Source organism: Solanum dulcamara, chromosome 7, assembly GCF_947179165.1.
Source record: "Solanum dulcamara chromosome 7, daSolDulc1.2, whole genome shotgun sequence".
Taxonomy (NCBI): domain Eukaryota; kingdom Viridiplantae; phylum Streptophyta; class Magnoliopsida; order Solanales; family Solanaceae; genus Solanum; species Solanum dulcamara.
Genome location: NC_077243.1, coordinates 74,395,895 through 74,423,430, shown reverse-complemented (window position 1 = coordinate 74,423,430; position 27,536 = coordinate 74,395,895). Strand labels below are relative to the sequence as shown.

The 27,536-nt window shown below is 35.1% G+C and overlaps 1 protein-coding gene and 1 long non-coding RNA gene across 2 annotated transcripts; both read left to right on the top strand.

Moving 5' to 3' along the window:
* Positions 1-87: 87 nt before the first annotated feature.
* LOC129896887 (uncharacterized) lies at positions 88-6,777 on the top strand. The gene is made up of 3 exons (XR_008768065.1): positions 88-2,220; positions 2,310-2,406; positions 6,549-6,777. It is a non-coding gene; the product is annotated as an uncharacterized LOC129896887 (long non-coding RNA).
* A 12,232-nt stretch (positions 6,778-19,009) lies between these two features.
* Positions 19,010-27,325, top strand: LOC129896222 (uncharacterized). Its single transcript, XM_055972079.1, has 9 exons — positions 19,010-19,408; positions 21,601-21,647; positions 22,327-22,429; positions 23,116-23,202; positions 24,580-24,663; positions 25,844-25,897; positions 26,725-26,805; positions 26,888-26,933; positions 27,028-27,325. The coding sequence occupies exons 1-9, from the start codon at positions 19,109-19,111 to the stop codon at positions 27,081-27,083; spliced, it is 858 nt and encodes a 285-aa protein (XP_055828054.1). The 5' UTR covers positions 19,010-19,108; the 3' UTR covers positions 27,084-27,325.
* The last annotated feature ends 211 nt before the right edge of the window (positions 27,326-27,536 follow it).

The following is a 27,536-nucleotide window of genomic DNA, read 5'->3' as shown; positions in this document are numbered from 1 at the left end:
TCCAAACACAAGCAACATTTCACCTTTATTATACTCTTGCAAGACATCTGACAATGAAAAGTGATGTCTATAGGAACATAACTTAGTGGCATGGACAAAACCATATCTTCCAGATAGGCATCATTTTTGTCAAATTATAGATCCTCGTCTTGGAGGCCACTTCTCAAAGAAAGGATCATTTAGGTCCACTGAGATTGCTGCTCTCTAAGGCAGCATGCAACAATCTCAATGGACCTAAGTACTCCTTCCTTTGAGTAGTGACCTCCAAGACAAGGATCAAAATGACGCCTATCAGTAAGATATGGTTTTGCCCATACCACTAAGTTATGTTCAACCCTTGGTCTTCTCTTGTCCATGGCACTTCAGCCATTCAATATAGGAAAACCACCCCAAAGCTATATACATCACTTATCATTGAAAGATCTCCTGCAAGAGTATAATATTTGACATACAAAAGGTATACATGTTAAGGATAGGACATTTGATGGTATACATTTTTTCCCAAAACTCCTTCATAAACCATAAATTTGCATGAGTGCTAGGGTAATTACAAAGTACAGATTGATCATTACCCAACACTCCTAGCCTCAAACCAAAATCTGCTCCTACACAAGAAAGTTGCTCTACCTTTTCCCATTTCTCATCAGCCATATCAACAGAAATGATGTTCCAAGTCCCCGAACCATTATTCCCATTAAGACCATAAGTAGTAGCCCAATGAAGCTTCCCTATAACCTTATAATTGTCATGAAACTCATCAGATCCAAAACAATATATGAAGCGGTTGGTATTCTTCAACCTAGGTCTAGAATCAGGAAATGTTTTGCACTTTCAAATTGTCGGGTTCCATAAAAGTAATTTTTATGCCCCGTCAAATCAATCAATCCACTGACAGATCCCATAAACCATGAAGATTTTGTATGGTGTGGTTAAGTTTAATGACGAAAAATTTGCTATCGATCTTCAATATTGGAGATGGTGAAGAGAGAGAGCTGAGAGATGAGGGGGGAACTATGATGAGAGGATAGAATGGAAAATTTAGGTTTTTTTTGTTTTTACTTCGCAATGGAACTTGAAATAGATTCACACTTCATCTCGCTCTTCTCACATTGATTTTCCTAATTAATTGTCTGAAGTATCATTAATTTAGTATTTTTCACAAGTTCACAAACAATTTTGATAATAATTAGACATGTGACAATGGTGGAATAAAATGAATATAGATGCCCAGACCTTGTTTCAACCACTACACTGAATTTGATACAATTTCAGTTCTTCACCCATGATCACATCCTCTTCTTCCTTCACCTCCACTAGAAATAACTATTTCTTGCCCATAGACATATTTTTCATCACAAAGGAAACATAGCCCCCTAGCTCTTTCTCATCCATCTCAGCAGCAATTAACAATTTCCTCCCATTGTTGTTGTTATTGTTCTGAAATCTAATGATGTTGTTACCATATGGTTCAAAAGGTTTCTTGATAGAATTGGGAACTGGTAATGTTTTCTTGAACTTTTGGTATTTAGGAATATTATGAGTTGGTAAAATGAGATTCTGGTTTTTACCAGAAGATTTGATTTCCCATGCTAGAGCTTGTGTGTAACACCCCGAATTTTTTCCCGCTAAGACTCGAACCATTCTTTATGTGTGTGTAGGATCGAACTCGGTGACTTCGAGTTATGTATATGAGTTAGGATCAATTCCTAAGTATTTGAAGTATATTATATGTGGTTTAGGGTCATAAGGGATCTCTAACACCAAGTAGATTCTAAAGAATTTCTATCGGCTAAGTTTTCCGATGAGTCCGTATAAGGGTCAACTTCAAATGACCATGTATACCTAATTGGATGGCCCATCACTTATCAAATTAAAGGTATTTAAGTCTTCTTTCCAATGCCATCAATTTTGCCTCATTTGGAATTTGGAGTAAAAAGTTATGACCATTTTACTGGAGACGCTCTATCCTGGCAGAAGTCCGCGATGGATCCGCGATGCGGAGAGGACACGGACTCCACTGCCTAAGACGAACGACGCCCCCTTTAATTTTTAAGGGTATTTTTGTCCTATAACCCTTTGAGGAGTTATTCTAATATCCCTAAACTTGTAGAAAACAATTTTCTTCATTAAAAACCCTTCTCATTCACTTCTAAACATCAACGCTCAAGAATTTTCAAGAAAGCATCAAGTTAGGGTTCTTTTTCAAGATTCTTCAACAAGGTAATTCCTTCATAAATTTCAATCTTTCCAAACCAAACTTCTTCATCTATTCATGAATCGCTAAGAGAAATCTTAAATTCTAACCATAGGGTTTTCAAGAAAACAAATCCAAGAATTTCAAGAAAGGGTCTCTTGATTGTTCTTCTTCAAGTTAAGATTTTTCATCAAGACTATGGATCTTTTAAGGTATGTAAGGCTAACCTAAATTATGGATTGAGTTCTTCCATATGCTTCATAGATGTGTTGGATAGAAATTGTGAAAGACTTGAACCCTCCATGAACGTTTTCTTGAATTTTCCTAAAACCCTAGAATATCTTCACATACTATTAATTGATTGATGATTTTCATGGCTTGAATTCTTGAATAATTTTCTTTCATATTTATTTCACAAACCGTAATTACATATTGACTACAATGATTTTTGTATATAAATTCATATGTATTGATGGTGTTCTCGAGTTGAGTTTTGTTGAGAGTATGGATTCATGCATTCATTCACATGAACCCAAGATGAAACTTCTTTTTGTTATAATTTGTTTTGAGGTTGAGATTGATAGTTTTTATGTAAATATTGCTTTCAAAGGAAGATGATGTATTTTTGTTAGTGAGTGTGAATAAAATTGAATATAGAGATAAATAGGAATTTTGGAGCAAAATGTTTGATGATGATGTGAATGATGGTTATCTTTAACATAGGTAGAATAATTGATGAAAAGGTATGTTGTTGATGATGTTTGAGATGAAATGGATTTGAGTCTAATGTGACTACATGATATGTGATTTGCATAATTTGATTTGATTGGAGTCATATGAGTATAAATGATTGTTTGAGAAGTAGTTTTAAATAAATGATTTGTGAACATTTTTGCATAAACTATTTATACACTATTTTGAGTTTAAAGAATGATTATTTTCATCTTTGATTTAAAAAGAGTTTAAGCATGAGTTGAGTTTGAGAAGTCTCTAAATTATCATTTTTTTGAACATGAGTATTTTGAGTATAAACGAGTTGAGCATTTTTACATAAAAAATGTCTATTTTGAGTTTGAGTTGAGGAGTTGAAATTATGTTTTAAATGCATCTAATATTTTCTGCATTCATTGAGTTGAGATGGTATCAAATTCAAAAAGGAAGAGTTTGATGATTGAGATGAGTTGATTGTGAATGAAGGTCCAATGAGACCAGATTGATTGAGTTTTGAAAACCTGCATCATTTCATGATACAAAGACAGGTTTAAGATATCATCAATAGGCGCACCGTTGAGGATCTATTCACACTCAGCTTATTAGTAAGTCCTCCCCTACATTCAGAGGACACCACTTATGTTATTCTTGGGTTGAGTTTAGTCTTTCCATTTCGATTTGAGGTAGCCATGAACCTGTCATTAGTACCAATTAGATAGTAGTGATAGAGGCTTCATAGACTAGATAGTGATGAGTCGATTGAGTATTTTATGTTCTTGAATTATTCTTGTCAGACTATTTGGCCAAATCCATCGGTGGCCCCTTAAAGTTGGCACCAACTTTCACTTAGACACTTCAACCGGGCGATGTTCACTTTAGACACCTCGTGTAGGGTCCTGCTGTGTCATTTTAACACTTTTTGACAATAAGCAAAAATCTGAATGAGAGTGTAATACACTAGTTGATGACGTGGGAAACAACCAATTAAATGATTACATGTGTTAATTTAAGTTAAAATTTATTTTAAAATTCACTTAGTAAATAAAATAAAAACATTATTCTAAAAAAATCAATTGCAACCCCTCCTCCTCGCCCCTCCCCGCCCCAATGGTAGTTGTCTTCTCCACTACACCGAACAATTTTCTTTATTTTTTCTTAATCTGCTTTTTAAAGTTGTTTCAGAGCTTTTTTTTTCTTTCTATTTTGATGTTGTTTAGAGAGAAAAAGAGAGGGGGAGGAGGGAGGGAGAGAAAAAAAGAAAAAATATAAAATATGAGTATTGGTATTCATTTTTTTCGGCGAAAAAGGTAGAGAGCAGTGATGGTACCTTACCCTCCTTTTCCATCGGAAATCATCTTTTTTTATTACACTCAAAAATCTCTTTTGTGCTTTTTTAAAAATTTCTTCTTTTCTTTTACTTTTCATAGCTATTCCTTTTCTTTCTTTTAGTGTTGTTTTGTGGGAAGAAAAGAGAGAGGAAGAAATAAAGAGAGAAGAAATATGAAATATGGGTGTTGGTATCCATTTTTCCGGCAAAAAAGGTGGAGGAAAGTGATGGTAGATTTAGAAAAGCAATACAATGAAGAAGAAAAAAATGGCTTAAAAACGGATTTGAATAAAAAATTCGATCTCCATTGAGGGAGTTTAAGCTTGGAAAAATGGTAGAAGGTAGTGCCTTGAGAAATGGAGAAGAAGAAGAGAAAATAAAATAAAAAATGGTTAAATAAAGCCTTTCACGCGTTATTGTTGAGTGTATTACACTCACTTTGCCATGTCAGCAAAAAGTGTCAAAATGACACAGCGGACCCCTACATGAGGTGTCTAAAGTGAACATCGTCCGGTTGAAGTGTCTAAGTGAAAGTTGGTGCCAACTTTAAGGGGTCACCGATGGGTTTGGCCCAGACTATTTTAATGACATAGAGGGAGGTTTGATTTGTTGTCCCTTGGCCTTTATTTATTGAGTTAGATTGATGATTTGAGTTGCCCACTAAATTATTCCTTTATTTTAAGTCTTCCACTGATTGATTGAATGAATTGATGTGTGATTTGACCAAGTGGTTCACTTGGGGACCAACAATGATCTTCTAGTGCCGGCCACGTCTAGGGTACCCTCCCGGGGCGTGACATTGTGCCTCAAAAATTTCCTCTAGTGACTTGGTAATCTTGTAAGCTTGCATTAGAATCCTTGGTGCTTGTATCCTAACTGACTTATTCAGTTCAGGCTTGAGAATACCAGACTTTGAGAACACTTTGGAATCCTATGATGCACAGTGTACTCATTTTTCCTTTGAGGACAAGGTGAAACTCATTGGGGCGGGTATTTCTAGACCTGTTGTTACAAGGATCTATAGCCGCACGAAGAAGTATAAAAATAAGGCTTAATTGCTAGTAGTTACCTAATTGTTAACTAGCAGTTTAGGCAGTTATTTTGTGATATATTGCATTAGGAAAAAAGGAAGACAATCAGTTTTTTCTATAGGATTTTCTCTGGCAGATTTGGAGGTTAAGGTTTCTCAAAATATCTTGGTTGTTAGAAGTATTCTCCATTCGCTATTTGTAAATCTTATTCTATTTGTTGATGGCAGTAAATAACAGTTGAAGTGTTCTTTCTATTTCTGTGTTGTGTTTGGAAGTCTACAGATTATTTTTAGGAAAGTTTCTGGGCTCGTAACACACTAATATCTCTGGGGTTGGGTGTAGGAAGGGGTAAATAAATACACTTTTCGGAAGTACATTGCTGTAATAGGTCGCCCCAATAGTTAAAGTGTGTAACTAACTTTTCGATACAACTCTGGGGGATATTTATATCTTTTCTCTTTATGATTTTAATATATTTCTCATGAATCCATGCATCATACCTATTTTTTGATTATGAACTATGTTTGATAATTGTGCATGCATCATAATTTTTGAAGAACTATATTTAAGGATGCTTTTAAATAAAGTATCAAGCATGTTATGAAAAAAAGGTTGCTTCAAAAGGGAAGTATTCTTATCATGAAGGATTTCCATGATTTTTTATGAAAAAACTTATCGTAATCTAGATGATTTTAATTAAGTATCTCTTGTGGCAATGATTGTGTCGAGGTTCATGATATGTTTAAAGGAGTTATTCTTATGATTTTAAGTATTTTATAATGAACCTAGTATTGTTAGATTTTTATCTTTTCTCAAAGACTATGATTAAATTATGTATGATATTCTTGTTGAGATTTTACCTAGCACCTGGTGGACTAGGAGCAATCACCTAGGTCACAGAGTTACGTGCCCCCATAGGATGTCCCAATTGGACAATTAAATCTTAAGCTAGTTGATCCACATATAACTCATGTTAATGGTCATTACCTTGACAAGTAGGATAATCTCTTTTAGGTGTGGAAGGGATGACACTGGACTACCTATTATAGCTCACATGGTTTATGTCAATTAAGGTATCTCTCACTATGTTGCGTTTTAACTATGATTTACTTATGAATTTTTCATTGACCATGTTTTATGCTTCTAACGATGTTTTGAAGAATTGTATCATGTTTTAGCTTGGTCATTGTATTATCAAGTTTTATTTCATGCATTGCACATTCTTCATACTCAATACATTCCATAGTACTGACCGCATACTTCTTTTGCCTATATTATTTTATAGGTCACAACGCTCCTATTCACACCCACGGTTAGTATCAGATCTTATCGGCGTTGCACTGCTTTAGTAAGCCCTCATGGTTCGAGGGCGCATCCATCTATGAGCTCTTTTATGTCATTCTTTTCAGACTTCGTTCAGTTTCAGACTACTTTGTGAGCTAGGGTTTGTCCTATGCCAGATCTATGTTAGTAAATGCTATGTCGTACTTAGTACATATTTCTGCATTTTCAGATGTTATACACAAATTCTTCTTATGTTGAGATTGTTATTTTGAGACTTAACTTCCGCTTTCAGATATATTTTATTTATGTTGTCTATCCTTAAGTCATGCTTATGTCAAGTGACTTACTTAGAGTCTTTCAGGATCCTATTTACCATGTCACGCCTAGGGGTACTTTGGATCGTGACACATATACATATTTCATATGATTTTATATATAGTTTTGTACTCAAAATTGTGAGTGAAATTTTAAATTTTGAGCAAGATTCAAAGCATGGTAATTTTACATAAACCTAACACGAACTTTCTACAAAATTATACAGTTCTATATACATATTTCATGCCCATTTTATACATTTTTCATGCAAGAAATTGTGAGTGAAATTCTACGTACTGCGTGTATGAATTCTATATAAATTAGTCTTAAAATATTAGGAAGTTATATATCTATGAAATGTATATGAAATTTGATTTGTATTAATTGTGATGTAAATGTAACTGGTTATTTTGTGTATAAAATGTGGAAAATTTATGTATGCATTAGCAATAGAAGCTTTTCAGTAGTGGCATATGTATTAGTTGTGTATGAAGACTGATTTGTATCATTTTGAGATATGTGTGATCATTGTGTATATGAAATTTATATAAATTATATGCATTCTAATTTTTTTTAAAATATTGAAAACTTATATTTGTATGAAATTTATATGAAATCTGGTACATACATTTTTATCATATCATATCATATATTATATTAAAAGTGGGAAGAATTTAAGTCAAAAGTTGAATTACGAAAATACCTCTTTACTATTATTTATTTTCTTAAGATCATTTTTTAAAAATAATAATAATTTAATAATTGCTTGATTCAATGAACTTTGACCGTATAATTTTATGGTATTGGAGCTAGATTACAATTCAATACTCCTAATTAAATTGTAATTATTATTAGCTAGAAGAAAAAAAGAAGTTATTATTAGCTAGAAGAAAAAAAAAAAAAAAGACATATCCCACGTCTAAATAAACATAGTTGGATATGAATTTAGCTTTAATTGCATTTCAGTTTTTCCCCCTTGCATCTTCCATGTAGTAATAGTGAACTGTGAATTTGTTAATAATAATTTTCAATTTCATATTTAATCTTTTTACAATTTTTTTTGCCTATTTTATCCTCAACCAAAAAGTCTTCTATTTGTTATTAATACACAAACCTCCACGTTTATTATGTATTGAAGAACTCATAAGTTGTAACCTCTTTATAAATATTTTATTGCATTTGTTTAATGTTTTCTTTCTTAATTTATTACCACAATCTCTTCTTTTACCTTTTACAATTCTTATTTATCTCCTCTTTTTTACCTTTTTTTTGCTTTCGTATACTTTAGTTTTCCGAAAAATTTAGATACACATTTAAATATTTTACTTTTTTCTTCTCCCTTAGGTCGTATATTCCATAATGCTATATTGTGTTTCACTATCTATCAAGATAAAGAAAAGTTTTTCCAAATCCCCCGTAATGATAATTGCCTTTTCTATAGTTTACTATGTTTATCCTTCTAAAAGTGGAAAGCTTAAAAGTGTAAAATTTAAATTATTGTTTTAGCTCAATACTAAATTAAAATATTATAAAACATCTAATTAATTAAATACTAAATAGTAAAAAAAATCTTAAAAAAAAATAAAACTACTCATAATAAATTGGATCTTTTCTACTAACCCTAATAGCTCATAATAAAGTGTCTTTTCTACTACTCATAACATCTCATAATAAATTGAGTCTTTTGTTCTACTCCTGCAATCTCATTATAAATAAGCTTTTTATGCTATTTCATTTCCTTAAAATCTTCACAATTTTTGTGTCTTCTTCTCCACCATCTTCAGTTTCAGGTACATATTAAAAACGTTTTACTATTCATGTGTTTGAATTGAAGCATCTCTGTGACTTTTAACTACGTTTGGATTGATCATGATGCGATTCAATATAAGTATCAGTTTATTTTTTTATTTTTCATGCATACCAGTTAATTTCATGAGATAAATACTTTTATTATATTATGTATTTATTTTTAAATAAAAATACTATATATGTCACTAAAATAGCATCAAATTTGCAAAATTTTCTAACTTCAATTTATGAGTTGTTATTTATTTGTATGTTTTGATTTTTATTTTATAACATAGAGAAAATTTAATAATATATATGCCATTTAAAATTTTATCATCTCTAACACAAATTTTGTATTAAGTATTTTGCGATAAATGCGCAACGCACATTTTCAGGTACTAGTATATATATATGTCTGTATGAGAGGTGTATAAATTTTATATTACTAGTCTTAAAATATTAAAAATCGGACATGTGTGTGAAATGTGGTTTATATGAGTTAAAGAATTTACGATCATTAATTGTGTTTTTTCTCTCAAGAATATTATGAAATACACAACAAAGAAAAATAATAATAAATACAAAAAAAAAAGTTAGAGTGATAATCAAAAGTACAAGAAATAGTAAATAGTAACAGAATTTGAAGAACAAGAAATTACAGGCGGAAACACTATAACAACTAGTATGGGAGGATAATCGGAACAATGTTAATTGCCTACTAACCTTAATGTGTCCTCCATAATCTGTTATCTAAAGTCATATCCTTGGTAAGCTGCAAGTATATCATGTCTTGTATAATTACATCTTCTCAATACTTCTTTGTCTACCTCTATCTTTCCTTAAATCATTCATAGTTAACCTCTCACATCTTCGCACCGGGGGCAATCATGCACCTCCTCTGTACATATCTAAACCATCATAGTTTTGCTTTCCGTATATTGTCCTCCGCCAAGGTCACTTCTACCTTATCCTGAATATCTTCATTTCTGATCACATGTCTTCTACTATGCCCACACATCTATCACGTCATTCTCATTTTCGTCAGTTTATCCTCTTAAATGAGAGTTTTCGAGCCTGTCGACACTCCACCTCATAAAATGTAATTGGTCGAACCACCACTTTCTGAACCTGTCTTTAAGTTTTGGCGGCACATTTTTATCACACAAGACTCCAGATACAAGCCTTCATTTCATCCACATTGCAAGTGACATCTTCACTTACTAGAATAATCTCCAAGATACTTGAAACTTCATCTCGTTTGTATGACCTATGTGTCAAGCTCCACTTCCGCTGTGTTACGTCGCTAAATTTTCACTCCAAATATTTTATCTTATTCCTGTTCAACCTCAACCCTTTAGACTACAGGATCTGTCTTCAAATCTTTAGCTTAGTGCTAATGTAATGACCCTTTAAGTCATTTTGGGAAATAGTCATCTTCCCTTCCTAAAAGAATCCTTTCGTACATTTAAATAGGGAATTTTGAAGCCATTACCTGAAGGAACCACCTCCTCTATAGGACCCTCTACCTCCAGATGAGGTACCCAAAAACTGACCAAAAGCACGGGCCCCCTTGGGGTCCCCGAACTCCTGTCTCTCCATCAACTCCGCCTCATTGGCGGCACCTACAATGGACTGGAAGAAAGCGCCCTCACGGGTGGGTCAAAAAACTATTGTACGAATGGAATAGTTCAGCCCTCGCACAAATTTGCAAATCTGCTCTGTCTCATCAGGAAGGACAACCATGGTATGTCAAGACAATTAGTAGAAACGAGTCTCATACTCAGCAACTGTAAGACCCTCCTGCCTTAAATTCTCGAACCATAATCGGCTTCCTTCACACTCCAAGGGACGAAACGGTCATAAAAGGCACTAGCAAACTCATCCCAAGTCATCTGGGATGACCCAACTGACCTCTATGTGTCTCAGCTAACCCTACTGCCTCTAACAACTCTCGACATATGGTCAGGAACTCGTGTGCATCCTCAGTCTTTCTGTCACACCTCGACATTAATAGGGTGTGATAGGCACCCGACCCTATGCTTGGAGCCGAGCGAACCCGCTGCTTCATAGTACATACTTAATCTCCTTAGACTTTTACATCAATAAAAAAAACATAACTAAGCTTCCCAAATTATTATTTTTTTCAAAATCTATCATCCCATAAAACTCGTGACATACGACATAATAACATATTAGCTGGTGATGCCACTTACAAAGCTGACACTCTATACCCACGACTCTATCTGCAAAGTCTCTAACTTTGAACGAAATATCATATCGCATATACTCTGACTCGGCCGCACTCTAGGAACAAGTGGAGTTGCTAACCCTGCTAGAACATCTTCTACAATAGCTTCTTCTCATCTGGGTGTACCTGTGCGGCATGAAACGCAGCCCCCAGAGAAAAAGGGGGTCAGTACGAGTAATGTACTGAGTATGTAAGACATGAAAATCAGCATAACAAAGAACATAAGGTATGAACAACCATATCATAGAATCATAGAATATATAGTGAGATAAGAGAGTAACCTGTACATATGAGTGCCCTTTTAGGCCAGATGCCATGCATGCTTGTCTTTCCTTTAAAACATTTCTTTTTCATATACATTGAAAATAAAAGTCATATCACCGAACAATGCCCGCTCGCCCACATATGTCCCGCATCCGGGCATCCCGTGTCTGGGATGGAAATTACTCCAACTGATCAGGTGGGAATGCGTCTATAGCGCCACATATACACCTCCCCATATCCCCCATATACATATACATATACATATAGACAGCATACAGGAGAGCTCAACGAAAGTCATGTATCTATCGGAGTGACGGAAGTTCGGTAACCTCCGATTGTATTATAGACTAACCATGATCGCTTTGTCTCGCCTTGAAGGAACAATCATTATAATATGATATTATCAACGAAGGATAATATTAAGAGAACGTAGAATAAGGTCACAGTCTCATAAGACGCCAAATCATATACATATGCGCATAGGACCAATTTTCAAGACTCGTAGAATAATCGGAATGAGCTATGATTCAAAATCAAGATAAGAGTCATGTCAAGTACCTTTTAAAAATTTCCATGAATTATATCAAAATAAAAATATTGAAATCATATACGCGTATCTAGGCACGAGAAAATATCCTTTGGAAACTCAAGAAAATTGGTCATCCTAGTGGCTCTACGAATAGGACTTTCTTGAAATTGTACAAAATGACATATACTTGTTTCATAAAATCCATGCCAAAAGAAAGAGTAGCTCTATATACTTATGTCAAAACATGCCAAGAGAAAGAAGAGTAAACATTACATACATGAAGCCGTTCTTATCTTAGCCATCATAGACATATTCTCATCCTCGACATCATCAATGTCGTTGTAAAACATATCCATCGTCATTGTCATAAAAGCTTGTAATACTGTAAACCTTTGTTTTGGGAAACTATAGACATTTTGGAAAACATTGATGGGTTATAGAAAAAAGTAGTCATTTCCTTGGGACCATTGACACCTAGCTTTTGAAAACAAAGAATATATGGAAGCACTTATGAAACCATAACATCAAAATCATGCCTTGAAAAAAAAGGGTAAGACCTTGTCCACTTCCTTAGTCACGCCACTTAATTCTTGGCCTTTCTAAAATCTATAACAAGATTAATGAATGCCAACATTAGCTATAGGTATCCAAGAACCTCATTCTAAACTAACATTTTGTCTATCGAAATTTCGACAGCACTTCCCCTATAAATACACCATCCCCGAGAATCTAACTCGGCCAATTTTATCAACAACAATCCGAGATTTTAACTCGGTCAATTTAACACAACCATACCAAATTAATATACTACTTTCTCCAAGACCTTCCAATTCCAATAAGAACAATAACAATCTAATCCCTTCTTTTAATTTCAATTACCACAACCCAATAATTTACACACTAACCACATCATACTAACAATATTAGCTTCCATATATGCAAGAACATTATATTAAATTTACAAACTTCTAAAACAAGTCTCCAACTACTACAACTTTATAAGGATCCTTAAGCTTTTATTAGCAATATAGAATCCATAACAACAACTAAAACACTAAATAGAATCAATTCACCATAACTTGTCAAACCACCCCCATATTTGGCCACACAACTACATGCATGTTTTCATGAATTTTTCATCCATTTCTTCACTCTACAACATATACCAACCATCCATAACATATAAAGAAGATTGAAACCTTACCTTTTCCACTTAGTTCTTCAACTTGGCTAGAATTGTGCCTTGCAAGAATGAATAGTCTTCTTGTTCCAACAATCACTCTATGTTGATTAGGGCCTTTAACTTGCTTGGAATACTAGAAGAAATAATTTTTGAAACAAGATTTCAAGGGATGAAATTCCTAGCTATGCCAATTTTTCCTCTCTTAATTTTTTTCCCTTCTTTCTTTCTCCAACTTTCTTGAAAGTTCTAGGAATGGAAAATAAGATGACTACCAAGTCATCTTTGGACTTATCTACTTCTTTTTCTCTTTTTTTTTTCTTGAAGCTTCTAGAAAATAAAAAAAACAAGATGACTAATAAGTCATCTTTTGGGCCTTTTTCTCTTCTTCTTTTTAAATCCATATGGGCTTTGGCCATCACTATGGATGGCCACCTAGGCCCAAGTGGTGATCAAGTCCATATTTTTTTTCTAGCCATTCTTGATATTTCCAATTCATAATTTTCATAAGCAACTTGTGTGCTAAACAAAAAAAATATGGCCTTGTTTTAAACTTCCCGTGATCTTTCTCGAATTATCCGAAAATACCAAAATGTGGGATATAACACTTTCCACCCTGAAACTATGGTAGGTTCATTTTTCAGAACCTCTCATATCGGCGTTGCTCGTCGTTAGTCAACATGACTACAGGTGCACCTTGGGCTCCCCCTACTCTAGTCTGAGAACCCTCAGGTGTACCATTCTCCCTCACACTCCGATTAAATTCTTCGAGTGCATCCAATACTCGCATCAAAGTGGCCTGAAGCAATGGTGCAGCAGCAAGATATGGAGGGACCTGTTTCTCTCTAGCATCAATCTGTGGATCAAGAGAAGTCTCTCTAGCACGACCTCTACCTGGTGCCGCTCCTCGGACACGACCTCTACCTTCCGCCATACCCAGACCACGACCTTTAGCTCTACCCCTAGTTAGGGTCCTAATATCAACCTCGGGGAATGCCTTCCTTCCTCTATCTCTAGCCGTAGTTCTGGTCCTAGCAATCTATCAAAATGGACATGCAAAAATTCAGTACAAATACAAGTAACCACACACGATACAAAGTGAAAGAATAAAGGGAAAATTTCATAAAAGTCATCATAGCCTCTCGGAGATAAGTATAGACGTCTCTGTACTGATTCTCAAGATTCTACTTAGACTCGGCTTATATACAAGTGAGACCTATGAACCTAGGGCTCTGATACCATTTTGTCACGATCCAAAAATGGGTGTGATGGCACTCATCTCAAACCATCGAGACAAGTCAACCTAATACCCAACAAAAAGTAGATGCGAAAGAAAAGGAAATAAATCAAATTTAACTTGACCAAAAATATGTAAAATAAACTCAAACTCCCCCAAGATTGGTTGTCATGTGTACAAGCCACTAATACATTAATAAAGTACAAAATAAAGATACAATAGGAAGTCCTATAGTATGGGGAGTCTTGCGGCGATTCGAGTTAAGGAGCGACCATTGGATAGAGATGTTCAGAGGCTGGCTAATAGCCTTGTCTGATTGCAAATTTCAGAGAACAATGGTGTTCTTGCCTTTGTAGAGGCACGTTCTTCCTTGGTTGAGCAAATTCGAGAGAGACAATTTGAGGATGAGAAATTATGTATCATTCGATACCAGGTATTAAGAGGTGAAGTTAAGGAGGCGGTACTTGATTCGGAAGGCGTGTTGAGGATTGGTGGCAAAATTTGTGTGCCTAAAGTGGGTGACCTAACTAGACTTATTTTGGAAGAGGCTTATTGTTCAAGGCATTTTATCCATCTGGAAGTAGACAAGATGTATCATGATCTATACCAGCACTATTGGTGGTGCAGGATGAAGAAGGACATTGCAGAGTTCGTGTCCAAGTGTTTGACTTGCCGGCAGGTAAATTATGAGCACCAGTGGCCTGGGGGTGTGAGTCAAAGAATGCTTATTCCTAGTTGGAAGTGGAAAATGATCACTATAGACTTCATCTGGGTTTACCTTCCACCATGGGTGGTTATGAATCTATATGGGTGGTGGTTGACAGACTGATAAAGTCCACCCATTTTATTCCAATTAAGGTGAGGTACACAGTAGATAAGTTAGCCCAATTATATATTAGTCAGATCATTCGGCTTCATGGTGTCCTGGTATCTATCTTTTTGGATAGGGGTTCAGTATTTACTTTGCACTTTTGGCAGGCATTACATCATGGTTTGGGCACTAGACTTGATATGAGTACAACTTTCCACCCACAGACCGATGGTCAGTCCGAGCGGACGATTCAACTGTTGGAAGATATGCTCCGAGCTTGTGTTATTGATTTTGGTGCTAGATGGGATCAACACTTGCCCTTAGCGGAGTTTGCCTACAACAACAGCTATCACTCTAGTATCCAAATGGCCCCATTTGAAGCTTTGTATGGTAGGCGGTGCCGATCTCCTATTAGGTAGTTTGATTCAGCTGAGATGTACTCTTTCGACACAGACTTACTTAGAGATGCTATGGAGCAGGTTCATAGGATCCAGGTAGACTCTTGATTGCCTAGAGTAGGCAGAAGAGTTATGCAAACCGGAGAGTTCGACCATTGAAGTTCATGGTAGGTGATCATGTTTGGCTTCGAGTGTCGCCCATGAAGGGCGTGATGCGGTTCAGGAAGAAGGGCAAGCTCAACCCTTGATTTATTGGGTCATTTGAGATTTTGGCACGAGTTGGAGAGGTGGCTTATAGATTGTCCTTACCACTTAGCTTATCGACTGTGCATAACGTGTTTTATGTTTCCATGCTCCGTAAGTATATTCCGAATGAGTCTCATATGTTATCACTTGATTCAGTGGAGTTGGGTCCAAACTTGACATTTGAGGAGGAGCCTATAGCTATTCTAGATAGGCAGGTTCGTAAGCTTAGAACCAAGGAGGTAGCTTCAGTGAAGGTACAATGGAAGCATCGTTCAGTCGGAGAGGTGACTTGGGAGACAAAGGCTGATATGCGTGCTAGATATCCCCATCTTTTTGAATCTTCAGGTATATTCCTTTACTTTATGTTCGAGAATTAATTCTCCTCCTTTTATAAAAGACACTTTCCGTAAATTTTTAATGGTTTATTTGGACTATTTGATAACTACGGTTATCTAGTTGAGGGGTAACTTTAGATAACTAATTTAATTGGTGGTCTAAAATGATAATGTAGTTAATATATTATATCACTTGTCCCATATTTATTAAAATAAATAGTAGAGTTTTTCACTTTTAGTACATAATTAATTAGAAGAGAAAAATTAAAGAGATTAAGCGAGAATCTTACCTGCACGGCTCGACGAAGGAAGAGAAACACTGCAAAGAAAGAGAGAACAATCAGGTAAGATTATAGTTAGATTCATATTAGTATTCTATTATTATAATATTGAATAGTGAATAATGCCGTCGTCGAGACAATTGGTTGCTGCCACTGGTTTCGATCAGTGGCTTTAATTTTAGTTATTTTTATTTCATTATCAAAAAAATAAATTAAGTTTTTGTATATTGAGATAGATAATTAAATATTAGGTGTGTTGTATTATATGAACATCATTAGATTTATGTTATTTGGAGAAATTGAGACCTAACCCTAGACTTGATATTTAGGATTTGATTATAGATTTGGATAAGTTTTTGGGTCTAGGCTAGATATATAGTGATATGAATGTTTTTACTTTCGAAATCTTATGGTGATTATTCATTTAATTAGATTACATTGATTTGGAAACCCATTGAAAGGGGAAGGCTCAGGTCTCGGAGTAATTGCTTGATTTTTTTAGGCAAGTGAATTTCTAAACCTCAGTTTAAGCTTGTAGATGCTTGTATTTTCGTGTTACGTGGACTAGGAAGTAATGAGAATTGGACTGGATTATTGACTCTATGATTGATCTTAAAAATAGAGGCGAGGGATATAAAATGGCGATCTAATGACATGTATTAGTGGAATTGATGTGATGAGATTATGAATTTATTTTGGACATGTGAAATGACTATGTTGATGTGAGATAGGAAAAATTATTGTGCTTTCATGTTATTATCATGAATCATATGAACCTTAATTGATTGCATTGATTCTAACATACTGTGTTGAGACTGAAAATGATATGAAACAAAAGGATCGAGCCACACGTTCCATGGCAGGTATTATGAAACAAAAGGGTCGGGCCACACGCTCCGTGGAAGGATATGTATATTGAGGAGACTGGCCACACGTTTTGTGGCAGGTAACATGGACAGAAATGTCTTCCATGGGTTTCGGACTGTAATTCAGCGGATGTGTACCGATAGGACATACATGCATCATCTCATTGCATTGCATTACATTTTGTTGATATTTGTGAATTTGTGTTTACTACTTATGCTCTGTATATGTTGAACTTGACTTGACATGATTCATTTGATGAAACTACTGATGAGTATTCGTGGACTGTATTATTATTATTGTGTAAAGTGTAGAGTTGGGCTGGTTTTATGCAGGTTGTAGTTAAGGAGGTTCGGTTGGGATGACAGGAGTACTCGAATCTATTGAGCTTTGCTTAGTTTTAGTTATTCACTTGTTGAGTACCGTGTTGTTTGGTACTCACCACTTGATTCTACATTTGTATAGGCTGTGAGCCCGGACCTGCTTAATCTCCAGTGTTTTATACCACTTCTGAGGCTATCATATCGAGTGTTGAGGTAGCTGCTACATCCATCTAGCGGACACCTCTTACTCTTTTAATATGTTTTAGTCCTATTCTAGAGACAAAGATATTGTGACTGTATTTTCTTTCATACTTCGTTAATGTATTAGTGACTTGTACACATGACAACTAATCTTGGGGGAGTTTGAGTTTGTTTTACGTGTTTTTGATTAAGTTAAATTTGATTTATTTTCTTTTCTTCCGAATATACTTTTCGTTGGGTATTAGATTGACTTGTCTCGGTGGGTTGAGATGAGTGCCATCACACCCATATCAGGGTCATGACAGCTAACTCCACCACAAGTCTTATAACACCACACCTTAAATGTCGCGTCTATGAATTCATCACCAAGACAACTAAAATGAGTTAAGGGTTGATCTCTGATGTGACCCCATCACAATTGAAAAATGCTTTAAGTCTCCTCTTAATGCCGTTATCCAACTCCATCGTGCATGTGTTTTGATCGCCTTAGTATACGCATATGTACACCTCTAACCTCCAAACATCTTCATACTCTATGTGAACTTTGTCGTAAGCCTTTTCGAATTATGGTGCTATTTAAAGATTAAAGATATACATGTGACATATAGAGCCCGTTTGGATGAGTTTAAAAAAAGTAATTTTTATGTATGAAGTGTTTTTAGAACTTTGAATTGCTGAAAGTTATTTTTATAAATAAGTAGTTGAGTGTTTGGATAAAAGTGTTTATGTTGAAAATAAATGTTTGAATTTTAGGGTTAAAAGAATAAAAAGGATAGTTTGAAAATTTAGTTAAAATATAAGGGATATAAAGGTAATTTCTATGATCAAACAAAATGGTTTTAAACACTTAGAAAAAAATTTAGAAATTCTAACTTTTCATTTTTGACTCTTTAAAAATTTTATGACTTAAAATAAACATTAGGCAAACACGTTCAAAAACTAAAAAAAGAACCAACTTAAAGCCCATCCAAACGGGCTCCTACTAAGAGCCCATTTGGATGGGCTTAAAAAAGTAACTTTTATGTATGAAGTGTTTTTAGAACTTTAAAGTGCTGAAAATTATTTTTATAAATAAGCAGTTGAGTGTTTGGATAAAAGTGCTTAAATGAGAAAAATTATGTGAATTTTAGGGTTAAAAAAATAAAAAGGGTAGTTTGGGAATTTAATTAAAATATAAGGGATATAAAAGTAATTTCTATGATCAAAGAAAATGACTTTAAGCACTTAGAAAAAAAAAAGTTAGGAATCCTAACTTTTCATTTTTGACTGACTTTAAAAACTTTCTAGCTTAAAGTTAGCATTAAGCAAACACGTCCAAAAGCTAAAAAGGGGCTTTAAGTTGGTCTTCAATCCAAACGGGTCTAAGACAATTAAAGTGATGTTCTAAAAGTAATACGTACTATTTGAAAAAAAAAACTTGAAGTAGATATAATGCCACATAATCATCATCCAAAATTTCTCAAACCATTTGGCGCTTTGCTTTTCCTTTACCTGTATCTGCACTACAGCCTCTTGTTCTCGAACTCCATATCTTACCGAAAATGGTGAAAACAGTACCAGCCATGGGCGGAGCTGGAGGAACCCTTTTCTGTTCTCAGAGTTTTCCCGTTTTCAATTACACTCAAATTCACGCTCTAAATCGACCTTCATTACCTCTTACATTGCCACCACTTGTGCACAAATTCACCGCTTTCAGTAATCAAGATTCAATTTTGGCGAAAACCCAGTATCGTCTTCGACTTAGGGTTGTTACTAAAGCTGTTGATTCGTCTCAGCCATCGTCTGCTATAACTTCATCCGACAAGGCTATTGTTCCCGACGACGAGTTTTCACTTGCTAAGGTACTTGTCTTTTGATTTAATTTCTTTCATTGAAGAGAATTGGAAAGAAATTTGCCCATTTGGAGGAGAATGATTATGGGGTCATTTGGATATTTTCCCAAATAGCTATTTCGCAGACTTAAGTTTATATTTTTGCATCCTAATATCCACAAGTTATTCCCTATGTTCTTAAAGAACTTATGCCCGCTAGGTGTAAGAGAAAAATGAAAGACCAATGGTTATTATGAGTTTAAGTTTTATGGGCTGACCTATCAAATGAAGCCCTTTTGAGTCTAGTTTGTAAGGCTCCAAACTGTTCGTCAATCCGACCTCGGGACAGAAAGTTATGACCATTTTATCGGGGTCAGTGTAAACAATATTTATACAATTGGTATCTTATTGAGTATTCATATAGACTCCCTGACTGATTTGGACTCGAGGCATAGTTATGGTTGTTATTGTAATTTCTGCAAATTAAATTAATTTATGAGGCTCTTTCTTAGATCTCTGTCTCGAAAATAGTCAACATAGTTTTTTATATTTGTCACAATGATGCTCGTTCTGTTTCACTGTATCTAACACTTTCTATAATGAGAGGTTTCAAAATGTTTGATACTATTCTACTTATATTATTTTATTAAACTTTCAATGATTCATTATTCAAATATTGAATTTTGTTGATGTTTTCTCTATCAAATTAATAGTTAGTTTGGTTGTAATATCTTATTTCACTACCACTAAGATAATCTAAAGTAAAATTAACATCTGAAATTCTATGTAGTCGTACATACAACAACAATAATAACGACCCAGTGAAAATCTCACAACGTGGGGTCTGGGGAGGGTAGAGTGTATGCAGACCTGACTCCTACAAATATAGGACGGCTGTTTCCGAGAGACCCTCGGCTCAGTAAAATCAGATAAGATAAGAAAAAAGGTCAGATAGGAATAATGCGTTCAAAGTGATATAGAAAAGCAACAAGGCAATCAAAGTACAATCAAAGTACAGAAAGTAATGAGAGTAATAAATTATGATAGATATCAGACCATAGGGAATTATAGTGCTCTAATACGCCTACTAATAAGAGAGAATAACGAGACTATGAACTAGCCTTCTACCCTAATGTGGGTCCTCCATACCCTCCTATCTAAGGTCATGTCCTCGGTAAGTTGTAACTGCGCCATGTCCTGTCTAATCACCTCTCCCCAATATTTCTTCGGCCTACCCCTACCTCTTCTGAAACCATCCATGGTTAACCTCTCACACCTCCGCACTGGGGTATCTGTGTCTCTTCTCTTCACATGTCCAAACCATCTCAGTCGCATTTCCCGCATCTTGTCCTCCACCGAGGCCACTCCTACCTTGTCCCGAATAGCCTCATTTCTAATTCTGTCATTCTTGGTATGCCCACACATCCATCTCAACATTCTCATTTCGGCAACTTTCATCTTTTGAAAGTGAGATACCTTAACTGACCAACACTCCGCCCCGTATAACATAGCCGGTCTAACCACCACTTTGTAGAACTTGCCCTTAAGTTTTGGAGGCACCTTTTTGTCACATAGCACACCGGAAGCGAGCCTCCATTTCATCCACCCTGCCCCAATACGATGTGTGACATCCTCGTCAATCTCCCCGCTGCCTTGCATAATAGACCCAAGGTACTTGATGCGTATTAAGTGCTAAGAAAACATTATAGAAGAATATGTCAGCAAGTAGGAATAAGTAGTTAGAGATTTAGTGGAAAAGAACTACTCCCTGGATTTCGAGTTAGCAATGTAAAACTTTACTTTTGCATTCGAATAAGATGATTTTTGAGCTTGACTGATGACATATATTTGAATTATAGTTTTTTCAGTTCCTTTGCCTGCATTATTTGTGTTATGTTTAATGGCTTTTTGCATTAATATAAACTATTTTCTTTGGTTCTTCATTTGTAATTCCTTACTAAATGCACGACGTAGTTATGTTTTTTGTTTTTAAAACCCATCTGAACTTGGACTTTTCTTTGCTTTTCCCCATTGTCATCAAGAAAAAAAATGCATTTTCTCATATATCAATTTATTTGGGTCCTATAATACTGGAATTCACTTTATCTAGTGAAAAAATCGATTTTGATGAAAATGAACAGCTTTATAGACCATCAATGTTCACAAATCTTCTGGTCCTGAAGGAATTGTCAATTGTTTTCTGAACTCGCTTTAATGTGCAGGTTTCTTTTGGTGTTATTGGACTTGGTCTTGGTGTTTCACTTCTCTCGTGAGTATAATTAATTCATCATACTTTATACTATTGACTTCATGTTGTCTAAATTAACAAAGAAATATTTCTACGGGAGGGAGGGGGATGGAAGTCAATCTCCACTGTCCTTAATTCTTGCCTCAGGATTTTGTTGACATTCACTTACAATTTTTTTTACAGATATAGTTTGCATATGTGTGCATATAACATGGTAATAACAGTGAGGGAGAGTCAAGTTCTTTTCTTTTTATCGTGCATGTTTAATGAACGTAGAAACTTAAATTACCAATGATTTTAAAATGACAAACATATACATAATAACTATGAGTTATTCTTTCTTGGTGTCATGGTAATGACTTTTCTTTGTTCTTCACTTTCTTTTGATATTTTTAATTAAAATAAATCGTGATGTCTCAAAATCATTTTGAAGGATAACTATTATAATGTTCAGAATTAAATCAAGAGAGAACAATTTATTCTAGTATAATATTTGTTTCATAATTGCTATACTTTTGTATTGTCCTGTCCTTTTGATTCTTCAGAGCCCCACACTTTTTTCTTTTTTCTCTCCCCTTATAGTTTCATAGTAAAGAAACGAGATTATTGGAGGTCACGTATCCTTTATCGCTTTCTCATTTTTTGACAAATGTGACCTTAAGCCTACCTTGACTCTTCTATTGTTCATTACACTCCACAGGTATGGTTTTGGGGCATATTTTAACATCCTTCCAGGTTCCGAGTGGTCTGCAATTATGTTGACATATGGTTTCCCACTTGCAATAATTGGCATGGCTCTTAAGGTGATCTTATCTCTCCTTTTATTGAAGAATTTGCTTGTATGAAATTAACAAGGCATAGGATCTCAGTAATGAATTATTGGATCCATTTTCGAAGTCTATGCAATATTTGTTGTTGTTTAATTCAACAACAACAACATACCCAATATAGTCCCACGAATGGTAGGGAGAGGGGAGGGTGTGCTGGCTTTACCCCTACCTTGTGGAGGTAGAGAGGTTATTTCCGGAAAACTCTCGGCTCAAGTGCAACAAATCCAAAATAGTCATAAAAGTAGGTAATATGACAGTGAAGGAAACATGACCATTGTGAAGGAAAGCAGTACAAAACATCAAGACAAGGAAAAGCAACAACATCGAACTAGCGGAACAATGTGCTATTCGAACACAACAAACAATAGAAGATAACAGATATCAAAGGCACGAAAATAGACAAAAAGGAGTTAATACTACGACAGACTGGGTGCTTCCTACTACCGCCAAACCTGATCCCACCGAAAAGGAGACAATGCTTAACTACCTACCCTTTCTAACCTAATCCGCGACCTCCAAATATTTTTGTTGTTTGATTCATTGATGAAAATATTTCTGTTGTCAATTCATGAATGTGTGTGCATGCCTTTAATATGCCACCTTGATGATCCTGGTGGGGAGATCAGTTCCGTTGGATAACTTACTCTCCTTTCTTTCAGTATGCAGAGCTCAAACCTGTGCCATGCGTTACGTATGCAGATGCTGAGCTACTAAGGGAAAAATGTGCTACTCCAGTCCTTAAGCAGGTAATGTTCTTCTGAAAACCCTCCTGTCACCTTGATGCCTTTCTTAAAGCACATTAATGCAGACCAAGAAGCTCCAACTTTTTTTTGGAAGGGGTGTTATTTTAGCATGGTTACTCTGCCAGAAGTTTTTGATAGGCAGAAGTCAAAGATAATAGTCCCTTCTGAAGTTAAACATCCCCCTTTCCTTTTCCAGCAGCCCAAAAATAGTTTCTTAGAGCCTGTTTGGATTGACTTTTCATTTTTTGACTTATAAGCCAAAAGCCATACGTTAGAAATTCTAGCTTATGGCTTTTGGCTTTTGGCTTATTTGTAGCATTTTAGCCTAAAACTAAGTCGTTTGGTTGGGAACAAGTTATCGCAGGATTAATTATTCTGGGATTAGCTATCCTAGGATAAGGTGGGATAACTTATACCATCACTATGGTATAAATGGTGGGATAAGTTATCCCAAACTTGCCAACCAAACAAGATACCAAAATTTTATCCCTGGACTATTTTTTTATCCCAAGACTATTTATATTTATCCCTTACCCCAAACGACCCCTAAATGCTTATAAGCATTTTTTTTAACTTACCCAAACACTACAAAAGTGCTTAAAAGCTATTTTAGCTTAAAAGCTAGTTTAGCTTAAAAGCACTTAAAATAAGCCAATCCAAACAGGCTCTTAGTATCCAGTAAATACAATTTATCGAACCTTAGGCTACACTATGATTTCTTGAACTCCACCTTACTGCTCTTAATAAAATTTACTTCTTATCCACCTTTACTCCTAATAGGCTAATACAATTTTTTTCTTTCTTTTCTATTACCAAAAGCCCAAAGTAACAGTGGTCCTTTATGTTCCCTGAATTAACACTAAATGAAACTCCTTCTGTCCCAATTTATGGGACACTGTTTGACTTTGACACAAAGTTTAAGAAAAAAGGAAGACTTTTGAAGTTTGTGTTAAAACACTTCTTGACCATTTTTGTGGCTATAAATCATTTCATCAAGGGTAAAAAGGAGAATTTCAAATTAAATTGTTTCTAATTATAGAAGGTGACATTCTTTTTGGGACGAACTAAAAAGGAAAGTATGCCACATAAATTGGGACAGGGGTAGTATATATGTGCTATTCTTATCTTAATGACTATGAACCACAAACTTGGACATTTAGTAGCTTGTCTCTAGGTCAAGTCAAACTTTTACATTTCTTGATACGATTCTTCTACTAAGATAAAATGAAGACAAAACACAATTGTTTCCTAATATTGATGATTTGCTGCTAATACTTCTTTTGATTGTACTCCCAGATTTCATTTTAGTTATTTCATATTCAGGATGGATACATTCTTCAGTTTACTGACTAACTAGTAATAGGATTTTCTTTCTATAAGGTCAGGAGTGATGTGATAAGATACCGTTATGGGGATGAGCAGCATTTGGATGAGGCATTGAAGCGTATTTTCCAATTTGGACTGGTAATTTCCCTTATCGTTGTGTTTAGAAACTGATATTTTTAATATTCAGATTAAATTTGGCTCTCTTTCTTGGAATGGAGATTTAGCTTGAGGACTATGAGATAGAGAGGGGCAGTCAATTTCATGGCTGTGGATTTTGAAAACAACTGGAATTATCCAAAAGAAAAAAGAAAAAAAGTGCATCAAAGAATGGAGAGATTAATGAGAGGCAAACATTGATGAATTTTCTGGTGAAAATATAACAAATAAGTATGATATGTCCCTTTTTAATTACTTGAGCTTTTAGATGAGGTGAGCTTCATAACTCAATGGAAAATAATACTCCTAGCAAAAAGAAGTCTTAAGTTGATGTTTCATCTCCACCACAAAACTCATCATTCTCATGGGCCTCGCCTATAGGGAAAAATTATGCACGCATCATGGGAAATTTTGAAGATATAGTTAAATGTGTTTTGCATTCTAATAGCTATCTACATAACTAAGCAATTTTCATCATACGTTGAGCAGTGACCTTTCTTGTGGCTATTTTATTTTAGCAAGAATGGATTCCCTGTTTTTTTTATATATTTTTCATTTCTAAGAATCTGCTAAATCCAGAAACTTTGTATGCAGCAACTTGCCTTCTCCTTCCAAAAGATTCTTTAGCAACTTTTTACCATATGGTGAACGTGATTGATTTGGGTCTAAGAAGCCTTCTTGCAATTGTATGCTTAAATTATTAGAAGGCAAATACACACTCGTGCAAGTTCATTTATTAATAAAACTTAGAGAAAAATATGACACTAGGTTGTGATCAATTTTCAGGAATGTTGTTCGGATGGGTTAAAACATTGACTCAAAGCGTATAAAGTGAGTGAATTAGAGAAAAGTTCATCCTCATACTTCGTCTCACGATCCTCTTCATTTTTCTTTCTTTTGGTTCAATGAGCTTTGTCTTCCATCTACTTTTACCTCTAGCAGTTTCATCTGAGCCTAACATATTGCCAGATTTATGCCCCAATTCTGACAGTGATGTACTTTTTTAGTGGAATAGACACAAAATAGCTTTGGCAACAGGAGCAAAATCAGTTTATCTAAAACTTGTAATGTGTGTTCAAAATATTCAACATGTTGACTGTTGTCTTAAACATCAAGTTTATCTCTTGATAAATTTTTCTGACTACTCCTTTTCTTATTGCAGGGCGGAGGAATACCACGTAGAAGTGCTCCAATCTTACAAAATATTCGAGAAGAAGTATGCTCGTTGAACTTGATTATGTTTCTAATCAATGATGTGCTTCCTCGTATGAAATGATATGCTGAGTAGTTCTTTTATCCTATGTTACTTGAACCCTCCAAAAATGCTGCCGTTCCCGTGTCGGGTCCTTCAAAAATACATAGCTTTCGGAGGATCCGACACACACCTGGCAGTATTTTTGAAGAGTGCAAGCAACATAGCTTTTGTCCCAAGTTAGACTTTATAATTTCTAGATTTTATAAATTATCCTCCCACCTAAACTATATCTGAAATCTCTGTGGATCCTACAATTCCACTATTTGGATCTTGACAGTTGTATTCAGTTGGACCTTTTTATAACCGAAAAATCCCCAAGGAGCAACCGGTCCACAGTTTGAAACTCAGCGCACTCCTTTACCTTTTTCCACTTAAATACCGCACTTTTGTCTACGGCAAGCTTCAAACTCCTCATGTGCGCCTAATCCACACGTCACTGTTCTTATTCGGTTTTCACTAAGAAATTCGTGGATTTTCATCACTGTCCTGAAGAGACATCACATAACCAAAACTTCAATAATGTGTTGTTTGCAAATTGTCTTATGCTTATTGAAAATTGTCATTTGTCATTGTTTTTATTTTTTATTTTTTCAACTTGGGGTTAGGGAAAGGGAAAATGGGGGAGGGGATTCCAAAGTGGGGAATCGAATCCTCACCAACAACGTGAAAGTTCAAGTACCGAATCAACTGAGCTATTCATATTCCCCATCATTTGTCAAGCTTGATTCCTTTTCGTCTGAATTTTAATTTCAGCTGCTGATTTCATTTGGTAATTTCTAATGTTTCAGGTGACTGAGGATGGTAAATACTGTCTAGTGCTGGTCTTTGAGGCAAAAGCTCTGCAGTTGTCAGATTTCGAAAAAAGACAGGTAAAACAACGATACTGTAAATACATCCATCCCATCCGGTAAGTTTCAGAACTTATATCCTAATCCGTTTCAATCTTGATAGGCAAAATTTACGTCTTTCTTTGGACCTGGAATATCGTCTGAAATTGGTTAGTTCTAAAGTTTGATAACAATGTTGACCTTATTTCTGTGACTTCAAAACCAGACTTGTTTGGACTAATCTACGTAATGTTGTGCCTGCAGTAAAGGGAGAGAATGATCTGTATGAAGTAAGGCTAATTTCCAACACAACATTGTAGATTATGACAAAATCTTGCAACTCTGGGTATATAGAGAAGGTCCACTGTGCCACATGAATATATTGATAATTTTTCAGTCTGCACTGTACATTGTTGAACCCATAGGAAAATATAGAATGATGGAAATTATAATCCCACATAGTAGTAAATTGTATGAGACCTGTTTTTATTTACTTCTGCATAATTGTAATTTTTGAAGATGTGGTTGATATAATATAATATTTAGAAATTGCTTGCAAGAATTTGCCTACTATCCAAGAATTGATGCAAGTTTGTAAAAGCTACAAGTTGCCAATTTCATTTGGAACAATTAAGTTGGCCTGCATAGACTGACATCTTGTCATCCTTATGGCTCAATTAGGGTAAGAGGTGTATATTTTACTTTTACAAGCATTTTGTTGACAATTTGATGCATTAGCTTAATACCTCAAGCCAATGTTCGAATACCAAGCA